Source organism: Hemitrygon akajei, chromosome 20 (assembly GCF_048418815.1).
Source record: "Hemitrygon akajei chromosome 20, sHemAka1.3, whole genome shotgun sequence".
NCBI classification, from domain to species: Eukaryota; Metazoa; Chordata; class Chondrichthyes; order Myliobatiformes; family Dasyatidae; genus Hemitrygon; species Hemitrygon akajei.
Window position 1 is genome coordinate 40,540,333 of NC_133143.1, and position 17,036 is coordinate 40,557,368.

At 40.5% G+C, this 17,036-nt stretch overlaps 1 protein-coding gene across 1 annotated transcript in view; it reads right to left on the reverse strand.

Annotated features, from left to right (window-relative positions):
* The window catches only part of gmds (GDP-mannose 4,6-dehydratase), a 635,450-nt gene that overhangs the window by 534,322 nt on the left and 84,092 nt on the right, over positions 1-17,036 (reverse strand). The window contains exon 2 of the mRNA XM_073024208.1: positions 4,614-4,658. Within this exon, the coding sequence (XP_072880309.1) occupies positions 4,614-4,658 (45 nt within the window). The remainder of the gene's footprint in view (positions 1-4,613; positions 4,659-17,036) is intronic.

Genomic DNA, 17,036 nt, shown 5'->3' on the forward strand with positions numbered 1-17,036 from the left:
TGAAAGACCCAGATAGAGTGAAGAGGATGTTTCCTATTGTGGGTGTCTCTAGGACCTGAGGGCACAGCCTCAGAACAGAGAGACATCCATTTAGATCAGAGTTGAGGAAGAATTTCTTTAGCCAGTGGGCAGTGAATCCATTGCCACAGCTGGCTAAGGAGGCCAGGTCATTGAGTATATTTAAAGCGGAGATTGATTACACTGGGCACCAAAGATTATGGGGTGAAGGCAGGAGAATGGGGTTCAGAGACAATCAATCAACCATAATTTATCACAGCGCAGACTCGACGGGCCTAGAAGCCTAATTCAGCTTCCATATCTTATGGTCTTATGATCTAGAAATACCAGGTTTCTAGCACAGCATTGTGCTATTGTGGATGTCTTTTTTGAAGTATACGGAAGTGTCTGCGAGTTTTCCGGCTCCAAAATAAGTGTGGTATTTTGAATCAGCTATGAACTAATGTATATCCTTCCAGAGGTGTGGTCTCCTGAACTGAATGCAGTAGTTAAAATGCTAACTTAGCATATATATAGAGCTGTAAATTAAATTTCAAGTCTTGATATAACTGCCAGCATTTTATTAATCTTTTAAATTAGTTCTTGTAACATATCACTAACCTGTTCTGATTTCTATTCTTAGATCCCTAAAATTTTCAGTTTCTAGTTTTTACCATTTAGGAAATACCCTGATCTAACATTTCAAATGGAGCTCCAGTGAACACACTCTGCTGTAGTTTTTCTTATTAACTTAATAACAGCGTAAGACATAGGAGCAGAATTAGGCCATTCACGCCATCAAGTCTGCTCTACCATTCTATCATGGTTGATTCATTATCCCTCTCGACCCCAGTCTCCTGCCTTCTCCCTATTACCTTTGATGTCCCGACTAAGCAAGAACCCATCAATCTCCGCTTTGAACATACTCAATGACTTGGCCTCCACAGCCATCTGTGGCAATGAACTCCACACTACCACTGGCTAAAGCAATTCCTCCTATATGATTTCTAAATCCCTATATTTTGAGGCTGTGCTCTCTGGACCTAGACTCAACCATTATAGGAAGTATCATCTCTACATTAACTCTATCTAGGCCTTTCAAAGCTCCATACGTTTCAATGAGATTTCCTCTAATTCCTCTGAACTACAGCAAGAACAAGCCCAGAGCCATCAAATGGTCCTCCTACGTTAATCCTTTCATTCCCGGAATAATTCTTATGAACGTTCTCTGGACCATCTCCATTGCCAACACATTTTTTCTTAGATAAGAGCCTCCTTTTGTCTTTCCTGTCTGTTACTTCCTTGAAAAATTCCAACAGAATAATCAAAGTTCAAAAGTTCAAATTTCAAAGTAAAATTTTTATCAAAGTACATATATGTCACCATATACAATCCTGAGATTTATTTTCTTGTGGGCATACTCAGAAAATCCAAGACACATGATAGAATTAATGAAAGATCCAACATGATGGACAAACAACCAATAAGCAAAATAAACTGTGCAAATACTAAAGAAAAAGACAGAAATAATAATAGTAAATAAATAAACACTAAATATCAAGAACATGAGATGTAGAGTCCTTGAAATTGACTCCGTAGATTGTGGGAACAGTTCAAGTTCAGTGATTGGGTGAGTGAAATTATTCCAACTGGTTCAAGAGCCTGATGGATAAGTTAGCAGGCAAGATTCCTCCTTAAGGAAACCATGCTGACTTTGACCTATTTAATCATGTGCCTTCAAGTATCCTAAATCTCATCCTTAATATTAGACTTCAACATCTTCCAAAGCACTGAAGTCAGGATAACTGGTCTATAATTTCCTTTCCTCTGCTCCCTCTCTTCTTAAAGAGTAGAGTGATGTTTGCAATTTCATAGAATCTAGTGATCCTCAAAAGATCCCTGGAGTGCTGTCCATCTGGTCCAGGTGACCTATCTACCTTCAGATCTTTCAACTTCCCATACCTTCTCCTCAGTAATTGCAACTATACTCACTTCTGCCCCCTGATTCTCAAATTTCTGACTTACTGATGTCTACTATTTCACTTTGTAACTTCTTGCTTGCACCTATATCAGTGTTACAACAGAAACAGAAAAATGCAGTGAATATTTAGGTCATCGACTTGAAATGTTCATAGACACAGAGTCATAGAAAAGTACAGCACAGAAATAGACTCTTCATCCCATCTAGTCCATGCTGAAATCATTTAAACCATCTACTCCTAATAAGTTGCACTGAGACCATAGGCATCCATATTCCTACAATCCAAGTATCCATCCAAACTTCTCTTAAACATTGAAATTGAGCTCAGATGGACCACTTGTGCTGGCAGCTGAATCCATACTCTCATAAACCTCTGAGAAAAGTATCCCTTCATATTCCCCATAAACTTCAGAACTTTCACCCTTAAGCCATGATCACTGGCTGTAGTCCCACCCAGCCTCAGTGGAAAAAGCCTACCACACTCCTCAGTATCCTACTGTTCACTGTGTCAGATCCACCCTAGTTGGTCCTACCGAAGTGTAAAACCTCACACTAAATTAAATTCCATCTGCCATTTTCAGCCCAGTTTTCCAGCTGATGGAGATCTCACGCCAAGCCATGATAGCTTTCCTCACTGTCCAGTACATTCCCAATCTTGGTGTCATCCGCAAATTTGCTGATCTAGTCAACCACATTAGCATCAAAATCATTGATATAGATGACAGACAACAAAGGAACCAGTACTTATCCCTAACAAGAGAAAATCTACAGATGCTGGAAATCCAAGCAACACACACAAAATGCTAGAGGACCAGCAGGCCAGGCAGCATCTATGGAAAAGAATATAATCAACATTTCAGGCCGAGACCCTTCATCAATCCTGATTGGTTAGACATGACCTACCACACATAAAGCCATGCTAACTATCATTAACCAGTGCACATCCATCCAAATACTTGTACACCCAGTCCCTTAGAATACCTTCCAATAATTTTCCCACATCTAATGTCAGACTCTCTGGCCTATAATTTCTGGTTTCTATTTAGAGACAGCAGAACAACATTAACTATCCTCCAATCCTCTGTTACCTATCCTGTCGCTAAGGTCATATTAAATACCTCTGCCTGGGCCCTGGCAATTTCTTCACTTGCCTCCTGTAAGGTCTGAGGGAACATCTCATCACGCCCTGGGGATCTATCCACCCTGATTTGCCTCAGGGTAGCAAACACCTCGTCCTCTGTGATCCGTACAGTATCCATGAAGTTGATGCCACTTTGTCTCACTTCTGTAGACTCTGTATCCAGCTCCCAAGAAAGTAAAGATGCAAAGAATGCATTTAAAATCTCCCCCATCTGTTTTGGCTCCACACATGGATTACCATTCTGGTCTTCCAGAGGCCCAATTTTGTCCACTGAAATCCTTTTGCTCTGAACATATCTGTAAAATCCCTTAGGATTCTCCTTCAGCTTGTCTACTAGAGCAACTTCATGTCTCCTTTTACCTTTCCTGATTTATTTCTTAAATGTTCTCTTGCATTTTTTGTACACCTAACATGTTCCTACTTGCCTATACATGTATACATCATCTGTTCCTACTTGCCTATACATGTACACATCATCTGTTCCTACTTGCCTATACCTGATACGCACCTCCTTTTTTCTCTTAACCAGGGCCTCAATATCTCTTGAAAAAAAAAGGTTTCTTTACGCTTGTTATCTTTACCTTTTTTCCCCTGACAGGCACATAGAAACTTTATATTCTCAAAATTTCATTTTTAAAAGCCTCCCATTTTCCAAGTACACCTCTGCCAGGAAACAGCCTGTCTTGATCCACACTTGGCAGATCATTTCTGATACCATTAAAGTTGGCTTTTCTCCAATTTTGAATCTCAACCCACAGACTAGGTCTATCTCTTTGAAACTAATTGTGGTCACTGGATGGAAAGTGTTCTCCTGCACAAACTTCTGTCACTTGCCCTGTCTCATTCCCTAATAGCAGATCCAGTATCAGACACTCTCTCACTGGGACATCTACCTACTGATGAAGGAAACTTTCCTAAATACACTTGACAGTATGAGATTCCCAGTCAGTATGTGGAAAGTCATGTTATGTTTCTCTTCACAAATATCCCTTCATCTGCTGGAAGCTGCTCCTTTATCCAGTGAAAATCTGCAATTCCAGCACAGGTCCCCATGTTCCCTTTGTCCTTACATCATGCATTATTCTTCAATTTCCTTTTAAGACTTTCTAATTTCATATACTCCCATTCTCAAGTCTTCTGTAGGTCCATATAAGTAATAACAATGAAGTATTTAAAGATTGCAAGACAAAATTATTTCCCAATTATGCACAGGTATCAAGTCATATGAGGCAAAGTCAGATTTATGAAGTTGAAATGCAGATCACACAAAGTATAAATGATAGGCAAGAGAGCAGGACATTCACAATTTAAAATAATAGACTGTAGATCTCCAGAATTTATTAGAAATTCAGATGACTATAATTAGGGAACAAAAACTGTGGATGCAAGTAGCTAATGTTTAATTTCACTTAAATCTTCATTAGAATGTAAGTAAATTTAAGGACATAATGTAAATGCAGTCAAAGCAAACCAAAAACATGCGCACTGCCTCACCTCATAGCCTTTTTCCAGGAGAAACTCTGCTAAATAAGAGCCATCCTATAAAGGAAACAAAAAGAATGTAAGAACTTTGAAACTTACATACTGTAAGTACATACAGAAAAATATGGCAACTTTTATTATTGAATTAATTAAGATAGACAAAGTAATGCAGTACTGTTTGCACTGGTACAATGTTAATTACTAGCAAAACAGTCTTAACTATGTCACATGGAGGGCCATGGCTAACAATAGAATATTTCCTATCACTGCAGCTCTAAATAACCCAGCAAGTCAAAGATACAGTGGTCTGGATCTCTAGTGAATAAGCAGGAAACAAATTACCACTTAACTACCTTAACAGGCGACATCTTTCACGTCCAGCAATGCTCTCGCATGCAATGCACCAAAGCTCCCTCTATTTAACTAAGGATTCACTATACAGGGACAATGACACAATGAGCTGAGTATCTCTCAATATTAATTATTCATGATTTTATGGACAGCCAATAAGCTTCTTAGTCTGAAAGCACAGAAAACTCACAGATATATATATACAACAAGGTAAAAATAAAGTACACTGCAGATGCTGTGGTCAAATCAAGACGTACAAAAAAGCTGGATGAACTCAGCAGGTCGGGCAGCGTCCGTTGAAAGGAGCAGTCAACGGTTCAGGTCGAAAGGGTCTCGACCCGAAACGTTGACCGCTCCTTTCAACGGATGCTGCCCGACCTGCTGAGTTCATCCAGCTTTTTTGTACGTCTTGATATATACAACAAGGGGTCTATCAGGCAACCAGTGCTTAATCAAAGTTCAAAGTACATTTAATATCAAAGTGGGGGAGTGTGTATGGAACCGGTGGAAACAGCAGAGGTACTTAATGAATACTTCACTTAGGTATTCGCTATGGAAAAGGATCTTGGTGATTGTAGTGATGACTTGCAGCAGACTGAAAAGCTTGAGCATGTAGATATTAAGAAAGAGGATGTGCTGGAACTTTTGGAAAGCATCAAGTTCAATAAGTCGCCAGGACCAGATGAGGCGTACCCCAGGCTACTGTAGGAGGCGAGGAAGGAGATTGCTGAGCCTCTGGCGATGATCTTTGCATTATCAATGGGGACAGGAAAGGTTCCGGAGGATTGGAGGGTTGCGGACACCTTTATTCAAGAAAGGGAGTAGAGATAGCCCAGGAAATTATAGACCAGTGAGTCTTACCTCAGTGGTTGGTAAATTAATAGAGAAGATCCTGACAGGTAGGATTTATGAACATTTGGAGAGGTATAATATGATTAGGAAAAGTCAGCATGGCTTTGTCAAGGGCAAGTCATGCCTTATGAGCCTGATTGAACTTTTTGAGGATGTGACTAAACACGTTGAAGAAGGAAGAGCAGTAGATGTAGTGTATATGGATTTCAGCAAGGCATTTGATTGGTACCCCGTGCAAGGTTTATTGAGAATGTAAGGAGGCACGGGATCCAAGGGGACATTGCTTTGTGGATCCAGAACTGGCTTGCCCACAGAAGGCAAAGAGTGTTTGCAGACGGGTCATATTCTACATGGAGGTCGGTCACCAGTGGAGCGTCTCAGGGATCTGTACTGGGACCCTTACTCTTCGTGATTTTTATAAATGACCTGGATGAGGAAGTGGAGGGATGGGTTTGTAAGTTTGCTGATGACACAAGGGTTGGAGGTGTTGTGGATAGTGTATAGGGCTGTCAGAGGTTACAGCGGGATATTGATGGGATGCAGAACTGGGCTGAGAAGTGACACGTGGAGTTCAACCCAGATAAGTGTGAAGTGGTTTATTTTGGTAGCTCAAATATGATGGCAGAATATAGTTTAATGGTAATACTCTTGGCAGTGTGGAGGGTCAGAGGGATCTTGTGGTCAGAGTCCATAGGACGCTCAAAGCAGCTGCGCAGGTTGACTCTATGGTTAAGAAGGTGTACGGTGTACTGGCCTTCATCAATCGTGGAATTGAATTTAGGAGCCGGGAGGTAATGTTGCAGCTATATAGGACCCTGGTCAGAGCCCACTTGGAGTACTGTGCTCAGTTCTGGTCGCCTCACTACAGGAAGGATGTGGAAGCCATAGAAAGGGTGCAGAGGAGACTTACAAGGATGTTGCCTGGATTGGGGAGCATGCCTTATGAGAATAGATTGAGTGAACTTGGCCTTTTCTCCTTGGAGCAACAGAGGATGAGAGGTGACCTGATAGAGGTGTATAAGATGATAAGAGGCATTGATCGTGTGGATAGTCAGAGGCTTTTTCCCAGGGCTGAAGTGGTTCACAAAAGAGGACACAGGTTTCAGGTGCTGGGGAGTAGGTACAGAGGAGATGTCAGGGGTAAACTTTTTCTACTCAGAGAGTGGTGAGTGCATGGAATGGGCTGCCGGCAACGGTGGTGGAGGCAGATACGATAGGGTCTTTTAAGAGACTTTTGGATAGGTACATGGAACTTAGAAAAATAGAGGGCTATGAGTAAAGCCTAGTAATTTCTAAGGTAGGGACATGTTTGGCACAACTTTGTGGGCTGAAGGGCCTGTATTGTGATGTAGGTTTTCTGTGTTTCTATGTATGGATACTTTATGCAACCTTGAGATGTGTTTCCTTTTAGGCAGCTACAAAACAAAGAAGCCCAAAAGAACCCATAAAAAAGATCATTAAACACCCCAATGAGCAGAGAACAAAAATCAAATTGTACAAACAATAAAAGTAAGTGAATAGCATTCAGAATTAAAGTGAGTCCACAGTCCCGAGGCCCTGAGCAGCCAGAGTAGGCCACTGCCTCAGGCATAGTTCAGTGCAGAGCCAAGTAAACTTCATGGAGCTGCAGGTAGAACTGGGCTGACCCTCACCTCTGGTCTCAATACATTGCCTTTTCAATCCATCTGGCCCAGTGTTTAAATTGTCCAAACAATGGGTCGTTCCTCGTTCTAGGACCCAGGCCCTGTTATATCAATATGCTTTGGACCCGGACTTCCCCCCCTCCCCCCCCCCCCCATGTTTCGGCCTGTACCTGTCTTTTCCAAATCAAACTGACACTTAGATTGATCAAACCTTGCTCTCAATTTAGGTGGTTGGGCTCTGAATCTGCTTTTATTCCGCTCGCCCCAACTTTGTCTCAAATATGCCTCGACCTCGCCGTGACTTTGCTCGAATATGCCTTGGCTCTGCCTCGCACCTGCACACTTTGACCCTCAACTCAGACTTGCCTTCGTTCACTTCTCTATTGCTTGTGGTGATTGTTTACCATAAAATTTACCACAAAATGTGTTATTAATAAAGTATTTAGTTAATCGTTACTTATTTTAACTGATGTAATTCAGAAAACCAAGGTCATAACAATGCTCATGGATCAAAAACAACAACAAATACCAAAAACACTCAGCAAATCACATAACATCCATGAAAAGAAATTCAGATTTAACATTTCAGGTTGAACAACCTTCTTTGAAACAAAAGAGACAGTTGAAATCTGACTAAAACATAGAGGAGATCTCAAAGTTCGGCATTCCTGGAACAGAAGAGACAGCACATTCAACCATAAATGAAAATCAAATAGCAACTGCAGAATACTGGAAATCTGAAACAAAATCAAAATGCTAGAAAAACTCAGCAGTCAAGCAACATCTATGGAAAGAAAAACAAAGTTCGTGTTTAAGGCTGAAGATTTTCAGCATCAGCGTTTTTTAAAAATTATTTTCTTCGCTCATGGAACGTTAGGCGGGAGGTACACGAGTTTTTAAGTCCCATACCATCAGGTCCAGGAACAGTTATAACCCTACAACCATCAGGCTCCTCAACCAGCATTATAACTTCGTTAACTGCAACTCTAAACTGATTCCACAACCTACAAACTCACTTTCAAAGACTCTACAACCCACATTCTCAGTATTATTCATTTAATAATAAATGCACAATTTGTCTTCTTTTGCACATTGATTCTTTGGAAGTCTTTGCTTGCGTATAGTTTTTCATAAATTCTATTACATTTATTTATTTTCCTGCGGAGTCCAGCAGGAAAATTAATCACAAGGTAGTAGATGGTGACATACAGTAGTCTGAAAATAAATTGACTTTGACCGTAATAGGATTGGATCTGCAACTGTTGGTGCTGAAGGTAAAGACACCAGCAGTGGACCTCCCCCCACCCCGGCAGCCTTGACCAGTGTGGCAGCAGAGAAAACATGACCACAAGCATATACAGACCTTCAACCAACAATCTGACATAATTCAGATTTGATTTCAAGGTTTCCACTGGGAGATTACGTCATATGGAGAGAAGGGGTCAAAAGCACCATGTGATTGGCATAATCAAGAGACTATTAAAATTGCTGTATCTTCTTAATATTTACTTTACTTCCTTGTATTTAATAAAAATCTGCCTCTATAAAGCAAATGTACACATTCCATATTACCCAATCAATATCTCTTCCAATTTTGATCAGTCTTGAATTTATTTGGGCTAGCAGGTACTGGGCCCAAAACTTTCCCAGCCTAAAGTTGTTTTAGGTCAAACACTTCTATCATCTCAGCATCATTTTACTTAGATTATGTCCATAGGGGCCTTAGAATGCTTTACAAATCACACTATTTTCCTGTTAATTTAGATACTCAGATAGATTTAGATAGGAAAAGTTAATTAATAGATATTGGAATTAAAAATTCATGTACAGTAAAAAGAATATTTAATTTTTAAAATAAAATTTGTGAATTGAAAATTGACTGCCAGGCGTTGCAGGTACAGGCTCAGTGGGTTTGGTGCCTAATACTGCCACTACCGATTCTTATGTAAAGAAGGAAGAGTGGAACAGTATCATCGACAGAAGCTCGATTAAATCATGCACCATCCTGCCACAGAAGTACATTGCCATTCTTTCACTATTGCCAAGTACAAATCAATGGAACCTCCTACTCAACGTAGTTGCATCAAAAGACTTAGAATCATGCTAAATAGAAACAAGACTGTGCCAATCATCAAGCACCCAATCAGAATCAGAAGCAAAATCAGAATCAGATCAGGTTTAATATCACTACTGTATGTCGCGAAATTTATTGTCTTGCAGCAGCAGTATATAGCAATACATAATAATAAAAATATATAAATTATCATCGTAGTGTATATATAAAAAAATGAATAAATAAATAGTACAAAAAAAAGGGGGGATAGCAAGGTAGTATTCATGCATTCATGATCCATTCAGAAATCTGATGGCAGAGGGGAAGAAGCTGTTCCTGAAATGCGTGTCTGTTCTCTGTGGAAGCTCCTGCACCTGCTCCTTGATGGCAACAGGAAGAAGAGGGCATGTCCTGGATGATGAGTTCCTGAATGACGGATGCCACCTTTTTGTGCCACCATCTTTTGAAGGGGTCCTCGATGCTGGGAACGCTAGTGCACATGATGCAGCTGGCTGAGTTCTCAACTTTCTGCAGGTTTGTCCAGTCCTGTGCAGTGACCTCTCCATATCAGAGAGTGAAGCAACCAGTTAGAATGCTCTCCACAGGACACCTGTAGAAATTTGTAAGTGTCTTTCGTGACATACCGAGTCTCCTCAAAATCTTAATGAAACATAACTGCTGTTGTGCATTCTTTCTAATTGCATCAAAAAAAAATTGGGCCCAGGTTCACTCCCAGGAACTTGAAACTGCTCACCCTTTCCACTACTAATCTCTCAATGAGAACTGGTATGTGTTCTTCCAACTTCCCTTGTTGAAGTCCACAATCAATTCCTTGGTGTTAGTGACGTTAAGTACAAGATCGTTGTTGCGACACCACTCAACCAGATGATCTATCTCGCTCCTGCACATCTCTTCATCACCATCTGAAACTTTGCCAATAACTGTGTCATCGGCAAATTTACAGATGGTATTTGAGGTGTGCCAGTCATGGGTATAGAGAGTAGAGCAGTGGGTAAAGCACACACCCTTGAGGTGCGTCAGTGTTGATTGTCAGCAAGGAAGAGGTATTATTTGCAATCCACGCAAACTGTGGTCTACTGGTAAGAAAGTCAAGGATGCAGTTGCAGAGAGAGGTACAGAGGGCTAGGTTTTGGAGGTTGTTCACTTGTACTGAGTGTATGACGCTGTTGAACGCTGAGCTGTAATCAATAACTAGTAGTCTGACGTGGGTATTACTATTGTTCTGGTGAACCAAGGCCAAGTGGAATATCAGTGAGATTGAATTGAATTAAATTGACTTTATTTCTTACATCCTTCACATACATGAGGAGTAAAAATCTTTATGTTACATCTCTATCTAAATGTACAATGTGCAATCATAGCAATTTATTATAAATAGAACAGTCAATGTGGTATAGAGTACACTTAAATCAGTGTGAGTTCATCAGTCTGATGGCCTGGTAGAAGAAGTTGTCCCAGAGCTTATTGGTCCTGGCTTTTATGCTGCGGTACCGTTTTCCAGATGGTAGCAGCTAAAATAGATTGTGGTTAGGATGACTCGGGTCCCCAATGATCCTATGAGCCCTTTTTACACACCTGTCCTTGTAAACGTCCTGAATCATGGGTAGTTCACAACTACAGATACGCTGGGCTGTTTGCACCACTCTCTGCAGAGCCCTGAGATTAAGAAAGGTACAGCTCCCATACCAGGCAGTCAGTCAGGATGCGTTCAATTATGCCCCTGTAGAAATTAGGATTTGGGGGCCCATACCAAACTTCCTCAACCGTCAGAGGTGAAAGAGGTGCTGTTATGTCTTTTTCACCACACAGCTGGTGTGTACAGACCACGTGAGGTCCTCGGTGATGTGGATGTCCAGGAACTTAAAACTGTTTACCCTCTCAACCCCAGATCCATTGATGTCAATAGGGGTTTAGCCCGTTTCCTTTCCTCCTGTAATCCACAACCAGCTCCTTTGTTTTGGTGAAATTGAGGGAGAGGTTATTTTCTTGACACCACTGTCAGAGAGATGACTTCTTCCCTGAAGGCCAGCTCATTATTGTTGGAGGTAAGGCCAATCAATGTAGTGTCATCCGCAAATTTAATTAGCAAATTACAGCTGTGGGTGGCAATACAGTCATCGGTATTCCTGTACTGAGAGTCAGAGGGCTGGAGGTGAGAAAGCCCACTCTTACAATCTACTGGCGATCTGACAGGAAGTCCAGGATCCAGCTGTACAGCACAGGGTCAAAGCCAAGGTCTCTGAACTTCTTGTCGAGCCTGGATGGAACCATGGTGTTGAAAACTGAACTGTAATCCAAGAACAGCATTCTCACGTAAGCATCCTTCTTCTGCAGAAGTGTAAGGATGGTATGTAGAGCAGTGGCTATTGCGTCATCTGTTGATCGGTTGTCTTCAGTAGACAAATTGTACGGGGTTCAGTTTGGGTGGTAAGAAGCTGCAGATGTAATCCTCGACCAGCTTCTCAATGCATTTGCATTATTGAGGTGAGTGTGACAGGATGCCAGTCGTTCAGGCATGTTACCTTGGACTTTTCTGGTACAGGGACAATGGTAGATCATCTGAAGCAGGAGCGCACTCTACATTGGGAGAGGGAGAGATTAAAAATGTCAGTAAACACACCTGCCAGTTGTGCTTTGCACATCCTGAGTACTCACCCTGGGATGCCGTCCGGTCCCACAGTCTTGCGACTGTCCACTCATTGGAAACATCTGTGTACCTCAGCCTCAGAGATGACCAGGTTGCAGGTTGTAGCGGTGGGTTTCCTTGGAGGCTAAGAGTTAGCGATGTCGAACTGAACATAAAAGTGATTGAGCTGATCTGGGGGAGAGGCCGCAACGTTGGTGCATATCATAGCTGCTTTTCTTGAGCTCCAGTTGATCGCCAGTGATGTAAGCTCAATGTTGCGCTACTAGTGCTGCTCACATGGAACTACTGATCCAGGGTTTCTGGTTCAGAAAGACCCTGACTGACTTCTGGGGGACAACATCGTCGATGCACTTCCAGATGAAGCACGTACCTCCATCCATGAACTTGGAGACATCCTCATCATGGAAGACATTCCAATTGACATCATTGAAGCAGTCCTGCAGCATGGAGGCTGATTGGTCGGACCAACAGTGGACTGTATTTACTGTGAACCTATTGTGACAATATGCAAATTGCAGTGGGTCCAGGTCCTTGTTTAGGCAGGGATTCTAGCCATGGCCCACCATTCAAAGCACTTTAAGCACTTCATCACAGTAGATGTGAGCGCCACTGGTTGATAGTAATTGAGACAACTCACCCTGCTCTTCTTGGGCACTAGTATGATTGTTGCCCTTTTGAAGCAGGTGGGAACCTTCGACAGCAGCAGTCAAAAATTGAAATTGTTCTTGAATACTCCCACCAGATGGTTGGCACAGGATTTCAGAGCCCTACCAGGTACACCATTAGGGTTCACGCTCTTGAATGATGTTCTGACATTGGCCTCCAAGACAGAGCTCACAGGGTCACCAGCTGCAGCATTTCAAAACATGCATAAAAGGCATCAAGTTCAGCTGGGAATTCAGCATCACAGCCACTCATAATATTAGGTTTCATTCTGTAGGAAGTAATGGCCTGCTAACTCTGCCGAACCTGAAATATATCCAATTCCATCTCTAAACTGAATTGGAGTTGAATTTTCATTCTTAAAATAGCCTTCCATAGGTAGTACCTGTACTTCTTTTATAGTTCTGGATCACTGGTCTTGAATATCACAGATGTAGCCTTCAGAAGACTATGGTTCTCCTGGCTCAACCGTGGCTTTTGTTTTGGGTATGACCAATATGTTCTTGACGGTCCTGATGAGGTCGGTGACAATGTATTGTATATGCTCCATTTCAAAGATGAATCCTTGAACATTGTCCAGTCCACCAACTCGAAGCAGTCTTGTAAGTGCTCTTCTGCCTCTCTTGACCATACCTTCTTGGTCCTCACAACTGGTGCTGGGATCTTAGCCTGTGGGTAGAAGTATAGCCAAGTGATTGGACATTCCAAAGTGTGGCATGGATAACACAGTAAGCATTCTTGATGGTATACGTGATTAAGTGTGTTAGCTCCTCTGGTTTCACAGGTGATATGTTGGTGGTAGTTGTTCGGACTTCTTCAAACTGGCCTGGTTGAGAGCCCCCACAATGAAAGGGAAGGCATTTGGGTGCACTATTTCATGACTATCTATCACAGCACTCAGCTCCTCAAGAGGCTGCCTGATGTTGGCCTCAGGTACAATGTACACTGCTACCAGGATAATGGCAGAAAACTCCCTCAGCAGATAAAATGGACAACACTTGACCCCTAGATGTTCCAGGCCAGGTGGGCAGGATTGAGCCAGAACCACTACATTTGTGTACCACAATGAATTAATCATGAAACATACTTCCCCTCCGCTATCTTTAAAAGACTGAGCTGGCCTGTCTTTACTGAGAATGGTAATGTCAGTTGGACGCAGTCCTTTGTCCAAAATGGTGGGTGTGAGTCGTGTTTCCATAAAGCAAAGTGCACAACAGTGCCTGATGTTCCTCTGGTACTGCAATCTTGCTCTGAGGTCAATTTTATTTATGAATGACTGTACATTCACTACCAGGACAGTCAAGAGTAGTGGCGGGGGGGGAAGGGGAGGTCTAAGGCCTCTGCATTTCAATCGTACCTGTAGCCCAGCACACCACCCCCACATCCATTTTCGTAAAGATGAATTGCACTCATGACCTGAGTTTGCCATTCAGGATCTGACAACTTTGAGCATCAATAAATTTTTTAAACGTCTTAAAACACTGTTGCTCACTGAAGTCTCCACGGCTGGGACTGTGGATTTCAGTTGAATATTTGATGATTTCCACCAGAGCTGCTCGCAAAGAGTCGCCACTTATCGGTGCCATGTTGCAGAGGGAGTGCCAATTCCCAAGTACATTAATCCTACACTAATTCCATTTTACTCTTCATAAATGTCCTTAAAATCCCCTAAAAGTATTTGATAGAAAAACTTAAATCCATGAAGGATACAAAGAGAGTAGATAGAGAGATTTTGTCCCCTTTGGCAGAAGTGTCAAGGATCGGGACAGCTAATGATAGCGATTCACCAAAATGCACAAATAATACATGGAATAACTTTTCGACACAACATGTGGTGATTCCAGAGATAGTAGCAGACACATTTGATTGCTTTCTTTGAAAAGGATCTGAATGAGTATCCATAAGGAAAGAATATGCAGGGCTATGGGATGGAACTAGTAAACTACAGGGGGTTAAAAGGCTTCATTCTGCCCTGTATCATTGTTGATACAATGTGGCACAGTAGATCTTGAAGTACTGTGATGCAAAATAGCCATTTAGCCAAAAACTAGATTTGTGCAAAATGGCAATATTCATTACATGTACATAGATTGCTTAAACTATATATTTTAGTTTTCTCAGATCTAAAAGATCTATAACATCAACACTCTAATTTTAAGCAAACATTATTGACCTATTAATCCTGCTAAAGGAGATGTAAAAATAAATTGTGAAATGTCCACAAATCAAGCATTGTACAAAATAAGAAACATCACCAAATTGTAAAAAATGTGAAAAGTAAGATTTTCTGAAATTTGCCAACACTATTACAATATCTATAATAGGTAGGAATTTCACATTTCTTAAATAATTGAATTAAAGTATAAACATTGTCATGTTTGCAGCTAATATAAATCATAAAAGAACATAGTCAGCAATGTTTCTTTCCCTCACCCTGCCTCTAATCTGGCCATTTCTCAGATTTTCCATTCATACTGGAACATAGATTGAGTGCTGGCATCTACTTCCTGTTCATTCCATTTCCTGATTTCTGAAAGGATCACTGTTTTGCAGATAATGTAAAAGTGCAGCAAAGAATAAAATTCTCTTCCCAACTTAACAGGAAACGCATGCACATTCTGAAGTGTTGGACCAGCACCAGCATCATTTCTAAGTGTGTGGATAATAAAAACATTCTTCTTCAGATAAAATAAAATTACTTTTCAATAACTTTGCTACTCAATTCATGAAAAATACGATCACTTCTTGGTTAATTTGTTTTTTTAATCAGTAATGCCAAGCTGCAATATTAAATTCACTTTAATATTCCAAAATTTCAGGATTGATTTCTATTAAGGGTAAAATGGACAAAATCAGTGCAAACTAAAAACAAAATAGCCCATTTGATAAGCAATGTTTTTTATTCCCCACCCCAAGATTCTGGCCAAATGCATATGTGTATCACCACACAGAAAAATCCGTGGTGAATAATCACTATCCCAAAGCGTAGCTCCATGAAATTTAATAAATCTTGATGAAAATTAGTTTATCACAAAATAATAAGCATTTTAATCTCACTATCAGTCCACCCTGTATGCTTAAACAGGTTTAAAGCTTTAAAATGCTTACAAGTGCTTTAAACTGTTAAAGAAACTAGAAAGTGTAAAAAAATATTTACTGCTTATGGTGGAGTAGACAATTTCTTAGTAAAGAGTGTGACCGAAATGACAACTAAGATAGGAGAATTGAGTGAGACGGAACGACAGAAACAAACAAGTAGAGTAATTAAGAAAAGATCTTAAATAAAAATAGAAAATGCTAGAATCACTCAGCATGCTAGGCAGCATCTATAGAAAAAGAGCCAATGCCTCAAGTCCAGGGCCCTTCACTTGACAATCAAACACAATTCCTATATTACTATAATAGATACAGTATTATATAATCATATCTCAAAGTTACCAATAAGTTAAAATGAGATTTTGCATTCATTGTCATCAAAAAATTCTCGGTGAAGTAATTGTTTTTAAGTATATCCAAGGGCCCATAATTTTGTTCTCATAAATTAAAATGGTTTTCCACTCCAACCTAGTTCCCTTAACAGAAGTATTTCCATCAAATATTGTATACAAAACCAAAACTTTTTTTGCTGCAAAGCTTTTGTGAACAATGTAACATAAAGCCTTGAGCTGTTTCATTACTGGGTTTACTAAATACGGAATACAAAATTAACCTTGGCCAAAATGAGTCAAAAATTTCATGTCAGTAGAGATATCCAGCTTTCCTCAAATCAAAGACTATTGTGAATGAAAGGGGAAAACAAACCATGTACACCAAAGTAGCTGAAATACTTTAGAGGTGATAGCTCATTAATGAGAGAATATTAACATACAAACTTCAAGAAACTACAACTACTGGAGATGAATGAGATCAGACTATTACCATTTCTCTGAATAGGTAGTATAACCCAACCCAATTTCCTCCAATTTGAAATCTGACACACACTTTTTATATCACAGTCTATTCTAAGACAAACCTGTCAGAACCTCCCAATGTTACAATCCACTGTAATGAGGATTAACAGTTATGCAAATCAACATTAAATTAAACTCAGAGAACTTTGGTGTGCAGATTCAGAGAAATATAACCTCTAAGGATGCTCTCACTATTACACCAGAGTCAATACATAAACGTGATAAAATAAATCCCGATTACTACTTTCCATTGAA